Source organism: Phocoena sinus, chromosome 13 (genome assembly GCF_008692025.1).
Source record: "Phocoena sinus isolate mPhoSin1 chromosome 13, mPhoSin1.pri, whole genome shotgun sequence".
NCBI classification, from domain to species: domain Eukaryota; kingdom Metazoa; phylum Chordata; class Mammalia; order Artiodactyla; family Phocoenidae; genus Phocoena; species Phocoena sinus.
The window spans coordinates 45317859-45332405 of NC_045775.1; the positions used below are offsets into that span (position 1 = coordinate 45317859).

General features: G+C 39.8%; 1 protein-coding gene across 1 annotated transcript in view; it reads left to right on the forward strand.

Moving 5' to 3' along the window:
* The first annotated feature begins 13578 nt into the window (after positions 1-13578).
* ACYP2 (acylphosphatase 2) overlaps positions 13579-14547 on the forward strand; it is a 165162-nt gene continuing 164193 nt past the window's right edge. Inside the window, exon 1 of the mRNA XM_032653679.1 lies at positions 13579-14509. Within this exon, the coding sequence (XP_032509570.1) occupies positions 14368-14509 (142 nt within the window). The 5' untranslated portion in view covers positions 13579-14367. The remainder of the gene's footprint in view (positions 14510-14547) is intronic.

The window sequence follows — 14547 nt, forward strand, 5'->3', positions numbered from 1 at the left end:
AGGAAGTGCTTTCAGCTACAGAGAACACAGATGCCAGAGCCTGCAGGTTAGAGAGAAAGTTACAGGGCTACAGGGCTAAGCTGAACAGACCAAGGCTGGCCCCAGATGGAACAAGAAAGCAGGTAGCAAGTCTTTCCTGAGTATAACTGTGGGGACAGTCCCTATTTGTGGTAAAGACTTGGCAGTAAAAATGAACTTTGAGCAGTTCCAAACATGCGGATTAAGAACTCTCTGCAAGTAGAATTAGGATTCTGATACAAGATGCATCCTCACCCAGTCTGCTGTGGGACAAGAGTAGCTTGATGCATGGATGAAGAACAGCAGAGTCTTGGAGAACAGAATCAGGACTTGATGGGAAAGAAACTATTCCTTTGATCATAATGACCAAGAGTTTTCATACATTCCTTCATGAGGAAGAACTGGAAATTGTTATCAGATTCCCCTACTATGTACCTTTGGTAGTTTATCACATATCTTTATTTTTAAATTAATGTATAGTAAAATGTAGATACCACAAAAGGTGAGCTTAGTCATGCATGTTCCATAAGTTTTTTTGTCATCTTTGTATAGAACTTTTCCATATATTGTCATAGAGAGATTTCTGAAGTGGTAGATTCTGGGGTCTGAGTGACAAACCAGATAAACAGTTTCCTGTGCAGGCCGCTGTGGCTTATTTTAGTTTGAGTATGTTGCACTTTATGAAAATCACTTTGAAAAGGAGAAACATTACATAAACATCATTTATCACAATCCCTTAGATCTGTGGTTCACAACCCTGGCTAAACATGAGAACGGTCTGTGGGGTTTTTAAGAAAATGCTGAAGTCTGGCCCAACCCCACATTAATTAAATTAAAATCTCTGGAGGTGGTAAAAAACGTTCCTCAAGTGATTATAACGTGCAGCTAGATTAAAAGGGCTGATAGGGCATTGCATAAAATGTGAGCTCTTAAAGTCAGGTATTAGAGAATATTTGCATACACAGTGTAATACGCCAAACTGAGGCATAATTCAAGCATTCGCTTCCGAAATAATTCAATGATTATTTCAGTGAACAATTCAAGCATTCCCTTCTGAAACCACACAATTCTTGGTATATTATCTAGTTGTCTCTGGAAGAATGTTTTTTCTCTATTCAGATATTTTTGAACGTTATTTTTTAAAATTCAGATATCTTGCAGGTGTTGAGATGGTCTGAATTGGCAATGGGCGTGAATAGGGGGCATTTTATAAGAGGGAAAAGTCATATGGAACTTGGATATATCAATGAGATTTTATACTTTTTAAATTTTTTCTTATTTTCCCCAGGTTTGCGTTAAATTTATAATAATGCTCCTTTGCCTCTCCCTCTCTCTGTTGTACTTAACTGGCAAAACTCCAACTCTGGGCATATTTATTTATGCCTGCACCTGTACATGTGAGAGCTTAAGTTTTGATTCTCTCAGAAGCAGACATTGAAATGAGGATTTGGGTTAAAAGAGTTAATTTGGGAAGTATAGATTATACTAGTTGAGAAATGGGGAAGTAACAAAGGAGGAAACACATCCAGTAGAAGATGTACTATTAAGCCAGCTACCCCAGTAGTTTCCACGGGGAAACTCTGGGGAACAGTGCAAAACACACACCTCAGAATTGTCTTACTTTGGCCTTCATTCACCATCTCCTGAGAATCATTATTTAAAGCACTTTGGGCCTGTTGTGAGCCCAAGCAGTAGAGGTTTTGAAAGTTCTGGAATAAATCATTCTTAAGCACAGGGCTAGAGATTCTAACTGTTAGGAGTAGGCTAAGGCATATTGAAAGTCCAGGGGATAGGATGGCACTGTTGGTGAGGGGTGGAGGAATCACACTGCTGAGCAGATTGGCATCAGCAGAAATTCATCATTTTCTAACCTCAGATAAACATTTCACATAGCTGGGAATCCCACAATATTTTTCTCATAAGCTATACTCCTACTTAAAAAAAATCAATGTCTGATAACTGCCATATCTGGATTACTTGTGGGTCTGTTTCTATTGTTGGTTTTTCTCTTGCTTTTCTGTCTTTTGGTCCTATTTCCTGATGATGAAATAAAATTTATATTTTAAGACAGGACAAGAAAATTCAAACATAAAATTCTCTCTGTCTGTCTATTTGGACCTCCTTCCTCTCTCCCTAGTGTGCAATGTGTATCTGAATGATACAGTAACCAAACCTCCTCAAAGATGGGAGTGCCTGCTCGACCATAAAGATAAATTTTTTTCCCCCTTTCATCTGACACCCGCAATGTAACTTCTTAAAAGATTGATTCTTTCCCAAGTCTGTAGGAGTCATGGTGGCTTGCTGCTCTCTTTGTGCTTACCTGGACTATATATCTTTGGTGAACTTTAAGTAAAAGGTCAGTATGTCATTTTGATGTTTGAGCCTTTGTCTCAAAAATTTGTATGACCATGCCTTCGATTTCTAATAGGTGGAACAGTTCTCAGAGCTGAGAGTCTGTCTCCTGGGTTATAATCCTCAGTTTTGCTCAAATAAAATCTCTTTTTTATTCTTAACTTGATGGTTAATCAAATTTTCACCAAGACTGGCATGCCTGGTATTATTTTTAACTCCGATTTTTAAAAATTTGTTTGTTTATTTATTTATTTATCTATTTATATAGAGTCTGGTTGATGCTATCTTCCCCTAAAAGGATATACTTCCTTTTTGTTAGCAGTTAGAGTGGGGCCAAATCATATCGATGCTCTTGGGGATGGAGATAACTTTAGGCTGTTACAGGCTTTGTGAGAGTTGGTCTACTTTTACTTGCCCTTATTCCTAGAGTGTCTTAAGGAGTAGCCACAGAAATCTGGAGAGTTTATCAAGGCCCGTCTTCCTTGGTGGGCCCTAAACTATAATTTTTCTCTGCTCAGTAAATGAAATCACCAAAAGCTCTGCTTATCTTTTTAGCATATGATTTCTGCTTGGTTTCTTGCCTTCTCACCATTGCACAGCTTGAGACCTGGTAAATGTCCTAAGGGCAAAAGCCACATCAAATGTAGGGCTCACTTCTCAAGTGTTGTCTGCGTTTGTTTCCCTGAAGTCTAATTTTTGTTTTCCTGGATCTGTGGGACTGCTGAGAGCTCTACTTTGCCATATCTGCTACAAGCTAGCAGTGGTTTTCATGGATTTTATTTTTTCCTTGAGGAGTTAGGCAAGGTCATCAGCTTAGAGAAGGAAGGACAATAAAGGAAGTGAGAGTGTTGAGGTAACTGAAGACAATGAAATACAGGCACTTGTTTATTGCACTTCACTTTATCTCACTTTGCAAATACTGTGTTTTTACAAATTGAAGTTTTGTGGCACCCAGGTGTTGAGCAAGTCTACTGGTGCCATTTTTCCAACGCCATTATTATTTTTTTCTTCCAGTCTTATTGTGATACAATTGACATGCAGCACTGTATAAGTTTAAGGTGTACAGCATAATGATTTGACTTACGACTTGCACAATGAAATGATTACCGCAGTAAGTTTAGTGAACATCCATTATCTCATGTAGATACAAAATGAAAAACATAGAGGGCTTCCCTGGTGGCGCAGTGGTTAAGAATCCACCTGCCAATGCAGGGGACATGGGTTCGAGACCTGGTCTGGGAAGATCCTACCTGCTGCGGAGCAACTAAGCCCATGCGCCACAACTACTAAGCCTGCACTCTAGAGCCTACAAGCCACAACTACTGAAGCCTGCGCTCTACAGCCTGTGAGCCACAACTATGGAGCCCATGTGACACAACTACTGAAGCCCACGTGCCTAGAGCCCGTTGCTCTGCAACAAGAGAAGCCACCGCAATGAGAAGCCTGCACACCAAAACTAGAGCTAGCCCTCGCGCAGCAACGAAGACCCAATGCAGCCAAAAATAAATAAATAAATTAAAAAATACCATTTTTTCCTTGTGATGAGAACTCCTAGTATTTACTCTCTTAATAATTTTCATATATAATGCATAGCAGTGTTAATTATATTTATCATGTTGTACATTACATCCCTAGTACTTATGAATCCTGTAACTGGAAGTTTATACCTTTTGACTACTTGCATCCAATTCCCCCTCTCCCCACCCCCCACCTCTGGTAACCACAAATCTGATCTCTTTTTCTATGAGTTTGTTTGTCTGTTTTTGAAGTATAACTGACCTACCACACTATGTTAGTTCCTGGTACACAGCATAGTGATTCAATATTTCTATACATTTCAAAATGATCACCACGGTAAGTCTAGTTACCATCTGTTACCACACAATGATATTACTTAAGTTTTGAAAATATTCCCCACACTGCACATTTCATACCTGTGATTCATTTATCTTGTAACTGAAAGTTTGTACCTCATAATCTCCCTCACCTATTTTTCTCCTCCCCTGCCCCCAGCAAACCACCTGTTTGTTCTCTGTACCTGTGATTTTGTTTCTGTTTAGTTATGTTTGTCCATTTGTTTTGTTTCTTAGATTCTACATATAAGTGAAATCATAAAATATTTGCCTTTGCCTGACATTTCACTTAATATAATACTCTCTAGGTCCATCCATGTTGTCGCAAATGTCAAGGTTTTATTCTTTTTTATGGCTGAGTAATATTCCATTGTATATTTATACCAGATCTTCTTTATCCATTCATCTGTTGATGGGCACTTAGGTTGCTTCCATATCTTGGCTGTTGTAAATAGTGCTGCAATGAACACGGGAGTGTATATATCTTTTTGAATCAGTGTTTTCATTTTCTTTGAATAAATACTCAGGGGTGGAATTGCTGGATTGTATGGTAGTTCTATTTTTAATTTTTTAAGGAGTCCATTTACATTTAAAGTAATATTTGATAGGTATTTATTCCTTTCTTCTTCTTTTGCTCTCTTCCCTTGTGATTTGATGACTATCTTTAGTGTTATGTTTGGATTCCTCTCTCTTTTTTGTGTGTGTATCTATTATTTTTGGTTTGTGGTTACCACAAGGTTTATATATAGCAATCTATATACATATGTGATTATTTTAAGTTGCTGATCTCTTAAATTCAAATGCATTTTAACAACCCTGAATTTTTACTACCCCCCACCATGATTACTGTTTTTAACATCATATTTTACATTCTTTTGTTTTGTGTATCCCTTAACTCTTTATTGTGGATATAGATAATTTTACTACTTTTGTCTTTTAACCTTCCTACTAGCTTTATTAAGTGGTTAATCTACTGCCTTTGTTGTATATTTGCCTTTAAAAATGAGATTTTACCTTTTGTAATTTTCGTATTTCTAGTTGTGGCCTTTTCTTTTTCACATAGAGAAATCTGTTTAACATTTCTTGTAAAGCTGGTTTTGTGGTGCTAAACTCTTTTAGCTTTTGCTTGTCTGTAAAACTTTTGATCTCTCCTTCAAATCTCAATGAAAGCCTTGCCAGGTAGCATAATCTTGGTTGTAGGTTTTTTCCCTTTCATCATTTTAAATGTTTCATGCCACTCTCTTTTGTCTTGCAGAGTTTCTGCTGGTTGATCGCTTTATGGGAGTTCCTTTGGGCATAGCCTTTTGCTTTTCCCTTGCTGCTTTTAATATTCTCTCTTTATCTTTAATGTTTGCCTTCTTAATTACAATGTGTCTTGATGTGGTCCTCTTTGGGTTGATCCTGTTTAGGACTCTCTTGCTTCCTGCACCTGGATGTCTGTTTCCTTTCTCAGGTTAGGGAAGGTTTTCAGCTATTATGTATTCAAATATGTTCTCTGTCCTTTTCTCTCTCTTTTCTCCTTTTGAGACCTCTATAATGTAAACATTAGTGTGCTTGATGTTTGTCCCAAAGTTCTCTTAAACTGACTTTATTTTTTTTTAATTCTTTTTTCTTTTTTCTGGTCAGCTTGAGTGATTTCCACTACTCCATCTTCCAGTTCACTGAGAGATTCCTCTGTATCACTTAATCTACTGTTGAGTCCTTCTAGTTTTTATTATTATTATTTTTTTTTGTGGTACGTGGGCCTCTCACTGTTGTGGCCTCTCCTGTTGCTGAGCACAGGCTCTGGACGCGCAGGCTCAGCGGCCATGGCTCACGGGCCCAGCTGCTCCACGGCATGTGGGATCTTCCCGGACCGGGGCACGAACCTGTGTCCCCTGCATCGGCAGGCGGACTCTCAAACACTGCGCCACCAGGGAAGCCCAAAACATATATATATATATATATATATATATATATATATATATATATACACTCTGGGAAACCAAAAAATTTGTGTGACTCAGTTTATTGCGATATTCGCCTTACTGCAGTAGTCTGGAGTCCACACTATCTCTGAGGTATGCCTGTAGTCTTCAGAGAAAGTGAGAGAAGACTTTTGCTTCAGGTTAGCTTGTATCAGACCAAACACCAGCTGAGGATAGCTACCAAACTGGGTAAAAGCCAAACCAAACCAAATATCCAGATACTTGAGAATTGGAAAGGAGCTAAAGCATCCAGGACTTTATGTGACAAGATCTTGGGAGAGAATGGAAATGCACTGAAGTGAGCCGAACAGTTTACGCTGATGTTTCCCACTTTGGGAAATTTTCTGACTTGTAGTATGGGGCATAGAGCCTGAGCACCCTTCCCTGGCTTCCCACTATACTCAGAACAGAGACCAGCCTCTTTACCATGGCTTACGTAGCCCGGCACATATGGCTTATTCTTGCCTGGACTGACAGCCCTATTTAATGCCACCTTCCCCCTTTTTAATAATACTTCACCACAATGGCCTTTCAATTCTTCCTACTTAGGAAGCTCAGGCATTCTCCATCCTATTCCCTCTGCCTGGATTAAATTCTCCCACTTCCTTCCTAGCTCATTCCTTATACATTTTTCAGGTATTGCTTCCTCAGAGACCTTCCATGACAATCTCTCTAGGCCCTATCCCACCCTGTCTCTGAATTAGAGACCACCTTCTCCCCAGCACCAACACATAGCGCACAGTAAGCACTTGAGAGATACTTATTGAATGAGTGAATGAAAGACTACTTGAATGTAGTGTGGCATAGTGGGAACAACTCTGAATTTTACCTCAGAAGGTCAGATTCTAGATGGGGTCTCTTCCTGGGTGACCTTGGGCAGTCCCTTCAATGTTCTGAGGCTAGTTCCTTGCCTCTGAAATACAGATGGCACCTGGCCTACATAATTCACAGGATTACTGTAAACATAAAATTGGAGTTGGTATCTAAAAGGGTCTTAGTAATTGTAAAATGCTACTGCAAATGTGAGTTAGTATACTATTCACTGACTCAAAAGGAAATCACATATATTCAATCAGCAAAATATGTTTTAAGTGCTGAATTATTGACACTTTACTACATTCATCACCATTATCAACCTTTTTAAGACAAGATTTTATAAATGGTAGTGAAAAGTAAATAATTCTATATATTTATATAACAAGATGTCTCTGAAACATGTGATTTTTAAACAAGGTTAACTTTAAAGGATGCAGTAGATGAGTATACTGTAAACCATAACACTTAGTAGGAGTTCAACCAGCATTTACTGGATGACTTTTCTTGTAACTTTTGCTTTTCCTATACTATCCATATCTGATAGTAATTCACGGTCAAGATACTTTCATACTTAAGTAATCTGTTGAGTGAAGAGCCCTAACAAAACTTAAAAGGCTTATTATTTAAGGGTTTAGCACACACCTCAAAGGATTCTAGAAATGTGACACTGAAATGAGAGAGAACTTAGGTGGCACTAACAACACTCCTGGAAGATTGGAATAGCAGTCACATCCACATGACCTGCATTGCCTTGGATAGTTGGTAGGTGGCAGCAACAGACCAGAAATTATAGTTCATTTAACGAATCAGGGCATTGGAAGTTTTTTTTTTTAATTAATTAATTAACTTATTTATTTATTTTTGGCTGCGTTGAGTCTTCATTGCTGCGTGCCGGCTTTCTCTAGTTGCGGCGAGCGTGGTCTACTCTTTGTTACAGTGCGCAGTCTTCTCATTGCCGTGGCTTCTCTTGTTGCGGAGCACAGGCTTTAGGTGCACGGGCTTCAGTAATTGTGGCTCGCAGGCTCAGCAGTTGTGGCTCACGGGCTTCAGTAGTTGTGGTTCACGGCTCTAGAGTGCAAGCTCAGTAGTTGTGGCAAACGGGCTTAGTCGCTCTGCGGCATGTGGGATCTTCCCTGACCAGGGCTTGAACCCCTGTCCCCTGCATTGGCAGGCAGATTCTTAACCACTGCGCCACCACGGAAGTCCCTTGGTTTGCTTATTCTTACAGCCTTTATTTCTTCTGTTTGTAAGCACTGAAAAAAAAATTTTTTTTTTTGGCTGCACATTGCAGCTTGAGGGATCTTAGTTCCCCGACCAGGGATTGAACCTGGGCCTACAGCAGTCAAGGTGCAGAGTCCTAGCCACTGGACTGCCAGGGAATTCCCAGCACTGAAAATTTTAATGCTTCTTTATTGACAAGAGGAGGATGGCATATTTGAACTTTCATTCTGCTTAAACTTTGACCTACCCCTATTGTGAAGATTTTGCTCCCAGACATTGCATTTGGTCAAGGTTCAGTTACAAAAAAAACCCACCACCACCACCAACAAAAAAACCCCTTCTGGACAGTTAAAACAGAAATAGATTTAACACTAGGTATTAAATAGCTTATGGAGTTGTTGGGAGGACTAGTGAAAGAAAGAATCTCTGGGTCAGTGGTTCTCAACCTTAGCTTTGTGTCCCAAGCATCTGGGTTGTTTTTAAGAATATAGATTCTGTGGCTTCCCTGGTGGCGCAGTGGTTGAGAGTCCGCCTGCCGATGCAGGGGACGCGGGTTCGTGCCCCGGTCCGGGAGGATCCCATATGCCGCGGAGCGGCTGGGCCCATGAGCCATGGCTGCTGAGCCTGCGCGTGCGGAGCCTGTGCTCCGCAACGGGAGAGGCCACAACAGGGAGAGGCCCACGTACCGCTAAACAAATAAAAAAGAATATAGATTCTGGAATCCACTGCAGACATATTGAATCAAAACCTCAGGGCATGTGTATGTGTAGAATTAATAAGGTCCCCTGGTGATTTTAATATGTAGCCAGTGTTGAGAACCACTTTGAGGCTGAGGTTTCAGGATCAATTTCAAGCAGAACTGGCCTACCAAGGGAGCTAATGATTCTTCTGCAATCAGGAAACCATGTACTGAATTGGGAAGTTGCTGGCTTTAAAACTATGTCTTTCCTGCCACCATCAGGAAGCTGCCATGTTCTGGAAACTGCCACATCCTGGACGCTGCTACTCCAGAACCCGGTACATGATACTAACTAGTAAAATGCATGTCCTGCACCCTGCCTCTCAGTGCCAAGAGGCCACAGTCATAGTGACCTCAGTTAATGCCACAGAAAAACTAAGCTCCTCCATTGTGCCTGTCATGGAACCAGCAGCAGAGGGCTCTGGCCTCAGTCACGCCCTCCCTCCACATTTAGCATGGTGTTTCTGTTGGTGGATCCTCTATAACAGAAGGAATCCTAATTGCAAGGGTGTAGCTTTAACCTTTCCAGCTCTACAGAATAGGAAAGCAAGCTAGAAGGAGATTGGAATGGATGTTGTATACCCATCCTGTGATCTAGCAAAGGCATCATGAAGTAGATGAGTTGTTTTAAATACTGGAGAAGCCTTGATGTCACACAAGCCCAGAACTAAGGGTAAATGTAATTCATACCTTTCAGGGAATAAGTGTGTGCGTGCGCATGTGCGTGTGCATGTGTGTAGGTATGTACACTAAGGAGGAATCGGAAGGGATGTCTTCCCCTGACAGGCTCTTTGCTTCCATAGAAAAAGCAGACCTGAGACTGGCTCAACTCTGTAAGTCTGTGCTTGGGAAGGGTTAGGAGGGGAAGAGCATACGTTGCCTAATTTTTTGAGTTAGTGTCTGTCCCTTTCTCCTCTTCTCTATCTTGGAGCTATAGCACAGAGCCTGGGCACATTCTGTTTAAAACTTGGCTTTGCTATTTGTTGCCTTTGTGATGTGTCCAAGCAGCAGTATCTGTCATTTTGTCCCCTCTTTAGCTAATCTTATCCTTCCCTCATCAAGACCTCTAGATGCATATTTCATGTTTTCTAAAGCACACAGTGCTAAGCATAATATTTTCCCATAGTTTCCTCGCTTCTGGATATATTGTTATTCATTTTATATATTTTCTTCTTTTGGAAATAAACTATGTTTCCATAACACATTCTTTTCATTAATTGAGGTATGATTTTAATTATTTATTTGTGCTTCTTTATCCAGTTAAGATTTGCTTTAATGCTTTGAAAATCAACTGTTTAATCCTCTCTTAATGTGAGCATGACTTACAAGTTCACTAAAAATTTAAATCATGTCCCATATACTGAAATAGTTTTAAAATATTTTAAAATTAATAATGCTGTTCATGCACTACAGTGAGAAATTATTTTGAAATGTTATTATGTGAATATATAACAGGATATTAAAATGGACTTTTGAAAAGTAAACTTTTTATTTTAGGACAGTTTTAAATTTATGCAAGTATTATGAGGGACTTCCCTGGTGGTCCAGTGGGTAAGACTCCACATGCCCAATGCAGGGGGCCCAGGTTCAATCCCTGGTGGGGGAACTAGATCCCACATGCGTGCTGCAACTAAGAGCCTGCATGCTGCAACAAAAGATCTTACATGCTGCAACTAAAACATGCCACAACTATTATGAAGCTAGTACAGAGAGTTCCTGTATATCCTACACTCAGTTTCCCCTATTATTAATGTCTTACATTAGTACAGTACATCATTTGTCACAGTTAATGAACGAACACTGAAACCTTACTATTAACTAAAGTTCATACTTTATTCAGATTTCATCAGTTTTTACCTAGTCCTTTTTCTGTTCCAGAATCCCATCCAGAATACACATTACATTTGGTCATCATGTCTCCTTTGGCTCCTCTTGGTTGTTTCTCAGGACATCCTTGTTTTTCTTGACCTTAATAGTTTTGAGTATTATTGGTCACATATTTTGCAGAATGAAATGGACCCTTTCATTTTAAATTTTATTTTAAAATTTTACATAAAAATTTCAAACATACACAAAATTAGAGAATAGTAAAATGAATCCCCATGTACCCCTGATGCAGCTTCAATAACTATCTCCAATTTACTAAGCTTGTTCTATCTACACTGTCGTACTCCCAACCCCGAGGGTTTTAAAGCAAGTCCCAAATATAACTTCATAGCATGTAACTTCATAGCATAGCACACATATATTTCAGTACATACCTCTAACAGGTAAGGCCATTTTAAAAAATACACCCCCAATGAATAATCACACAACAAATTTAAAGATAATTCTGTAATATTTAATAGTCAACCTGTGGTCAAATTTCCCCAGTGGTCTCACAAATGTCTTGAACTTATAAATTCAAATCAGGATCCAAATGAGGTTTATATTGAATTCTGTTGATTTGAAAAATGGGACTTCTGTCTCAGTTTTAGCTGAGACCTGAGACTCAAAACAAATCAATAGTTATACCCACATTACAATCTGGGATGCTAAACTAGCTATGTTGTCCAAAAGGGGTGTTTAAAACTGGTTTTAAAATCCTGAGCCCAACACCCTCCTCAGGCTCAAGAGGATTTCTTGGGGGAAAGTTTAGGGGAGCTGTGGCTTTTCCCTCTTTGCCCCTCTCCCACCACGGCAGAGAGAAACAGGGTGTTTTCCCTTCACTGCATGCCTAATGAGAGGGTCTTTAAAAGAACCACTTTGAGAGCTTGGCTTTTACTCCTTGAAGCTAGAAGGGACTGGTATTTGACCCAGACCCGCGGCAAGTAAAAAGGACAGGCTGTGGCTGGAGATACCTGAATAAAGTCTACCAAGTGGAGCAAAAAGAGGTGGTTGAATTCAGAGCAAACTGTGACTTCTATCAGTGGTAGGGCAGAAATATGAGTCCCCACAATTAGATGTGATGGGAAGGAGGGATCTGGTCTTGTGGTCGTTTTAAAAGAAATCCCACCCATGCAGCCTTCTACCTGGGGGCTAGTCTCTCAGAGGAAACAGGTTTTTAATTTCAACCAGCAGTAACACAAAGCCAAAGTTATTGCTCAGGTTTCAAAATTAAAATTTTCACCTAATTTAATCATGTATGTGAAGAGCTTGCTTACATCTGTTTGCATCAAAAGCCAAATAATCATATACTCATACAGTGTTGGTAATTACATGTTTAAATTGGTACAGCCCTTTGAAAAATGATTTGGTAATGTGTATCAGAAACAATACACACTTGTACCCTTTGATTTCGTATTCTAAATTCTACCCTAAATGATTTTTAAATATAGGAAAGAAGCTATATGATGGAATATTTCCTTCACAATATTTTTTATGGTAGTGAAAAATTAGAGGCGACCTGAGTATGTAACAACAGGGATTTATTAGTAGGTAAACGTATGGTTATACCTACTTAATAGAGTATCATGAAATTACTAAAATATTCATTACAAAAAACTATAACATGGAAAAAGAAAGAATAAAAGTTGAATTTATACAATGATATTAACTACTTAAAACATATATATAAGAGAATACACAAAAAAGATAAAAGTTGTGTTAGGGTTATGGATTTTTTTCTTCTATTTTTAAAAATTTCTCTAATTATGCACAAATGTTTTTGTTGTTTAAAATTAGCTGAAGCATTAGCAACAACTGCTTAAAATTTTTAGTCTTAGAATCACATATATTGGCAATTCATGCTGAAATGGTACATAAAAATTTGTTTGCTAATTTCAGCTGTTGGCAGACACAGTCAATTTTTTAGCTAAGCAAATGTCAACTGTTGCCACTGCGCTTCTAAAATTACAATAAAGCTACATAATAACTGGCAGGAGTACTCTTGGATAAATGTGGAGAAAAGTCAAAAGACTGATTAAAAAAAGGAAAATGTCAACCTTCCCAGTCAGTGACAAGATCTTTGATAGGCAGGGACAGGACCCAGTTTGAGATCTTACTTCTTGGAAGGCACAGTACTAGTGGGGAAGACAGTAAATAATTAGGATGAAATCTGGTAAGCACCTTGCACAGGCAACTGAACAGGATATGGGAAGATCTGGGAACTGGAATAGGTATTCCAGATAAAGTAGATCCAAGAGCAAAGATTTTTTTAAAGTCAGGGTGTGTTCAGAGAGCTGAATAACTTAAAGTGTCTTGACAATAGGTTACCTATAACCTACAGGAGGGGTAGAAGCAGGTAGTAAGAGGTTAGTGGAGGCTGAAGACCCTCACTTTTATTTGGAATGCAGTGTAGAGACTTTGAAGTCATTGAAAAGAATGACATAAGATCTATGTTGATTCTAGGGTCTGCATGCAGTGAACTGGAAGGGAGATGAGAGGAAGATGTAAGTTGTGAGGATTCTGCAATAAACCAGGATCTTCATTACATAAAATTACCGGATTAGCGCTTCCAGAATATATTTTACTGTAAATGATTTAACCACATTCCAAGCAAGTTTTAGATGATTTTTGGTGCTAATAGAATTGGCACATAATATTGAATCAGATTGCAGAGGATTATTTTAATTATATGGCCAGATGCAGAGAAATATGTAAAGATCTCGAAGCCAACAAATATGTTGAGAAAGGCAAATTCTCACAAGTAAAAGGATTTTGATTTCTAGAAGGCATTAGGTTATCAATAGCTGTATACAGATTCTCTGGAGTTGTGGGTTGCTTTAACACTTCATAACAGCTCACCAGGAAGTAATATGTTCTAAAGTATAAACTGCTTTAACCTTCTAGGCAATTGGGGGCATTGCTGAACAATGATCAAGATCATAAAAAAGCTATACGAGTTCACAGCAGACAACATTTTTTGTTTCCATTAAAGTTTCTTGTCCCAGAATATATCACAATCCATTTAGAATATGGATTCAGGCCTAAAGCTTTTCTGACTCAATAGAAAAAAGAGGATGCAGATGTCACCTTAAGAACGGCTCAAAATCGCCTGACAGATTCGGCAGTTACCTAAACGTTTAATAAAAATTTACTCACTAACCAAATACTCTCAGTCACCGAGCTAGCAGGTCTTTCATTTCAAAAGAATCATTTTGGGGGTACCAAACTATTGACATCTGGGCCAAGCCTCCGCTTTTATTTAAATACAAACACTGACAAAGAAGCCCAACGGTTCGTTAAATCGCAGGGACTCGTAGCTGGCAACCCTCCCGGGAAGCGAGTCTGGTTCCACCACGGGGGAGGGGCAGAGAAAGGAGACCTCGGGCGCCAGGGACCTAGCGGGCTCTTCCTTCCAGGCGTCCCGGGCTGCCCTCACTACCAGTCCCCGCCGTCTCATTTGCCGCCTTCCGACGCGTGACCCCGGCGTGCTCGCGTCCCGGGCCGGTGACAGGCGCGGGGTGCGCCGAGCGGTCCCATGTGCGCCCTCCCTCTCGCGGCCGCTGCAGTCACCGCGCCCCGAATCCAGCTCCAGCTCCTCTGCCGAGGCCTCGCCGCCGCCATGTCTACCGCCAGGCCACTCAAATCCGTGGACTACGAAGTGTTCGGGAGAGTGCAGGGTAGGGGACCCCCTTACAGTGGGAGATCAAAGAGGTGT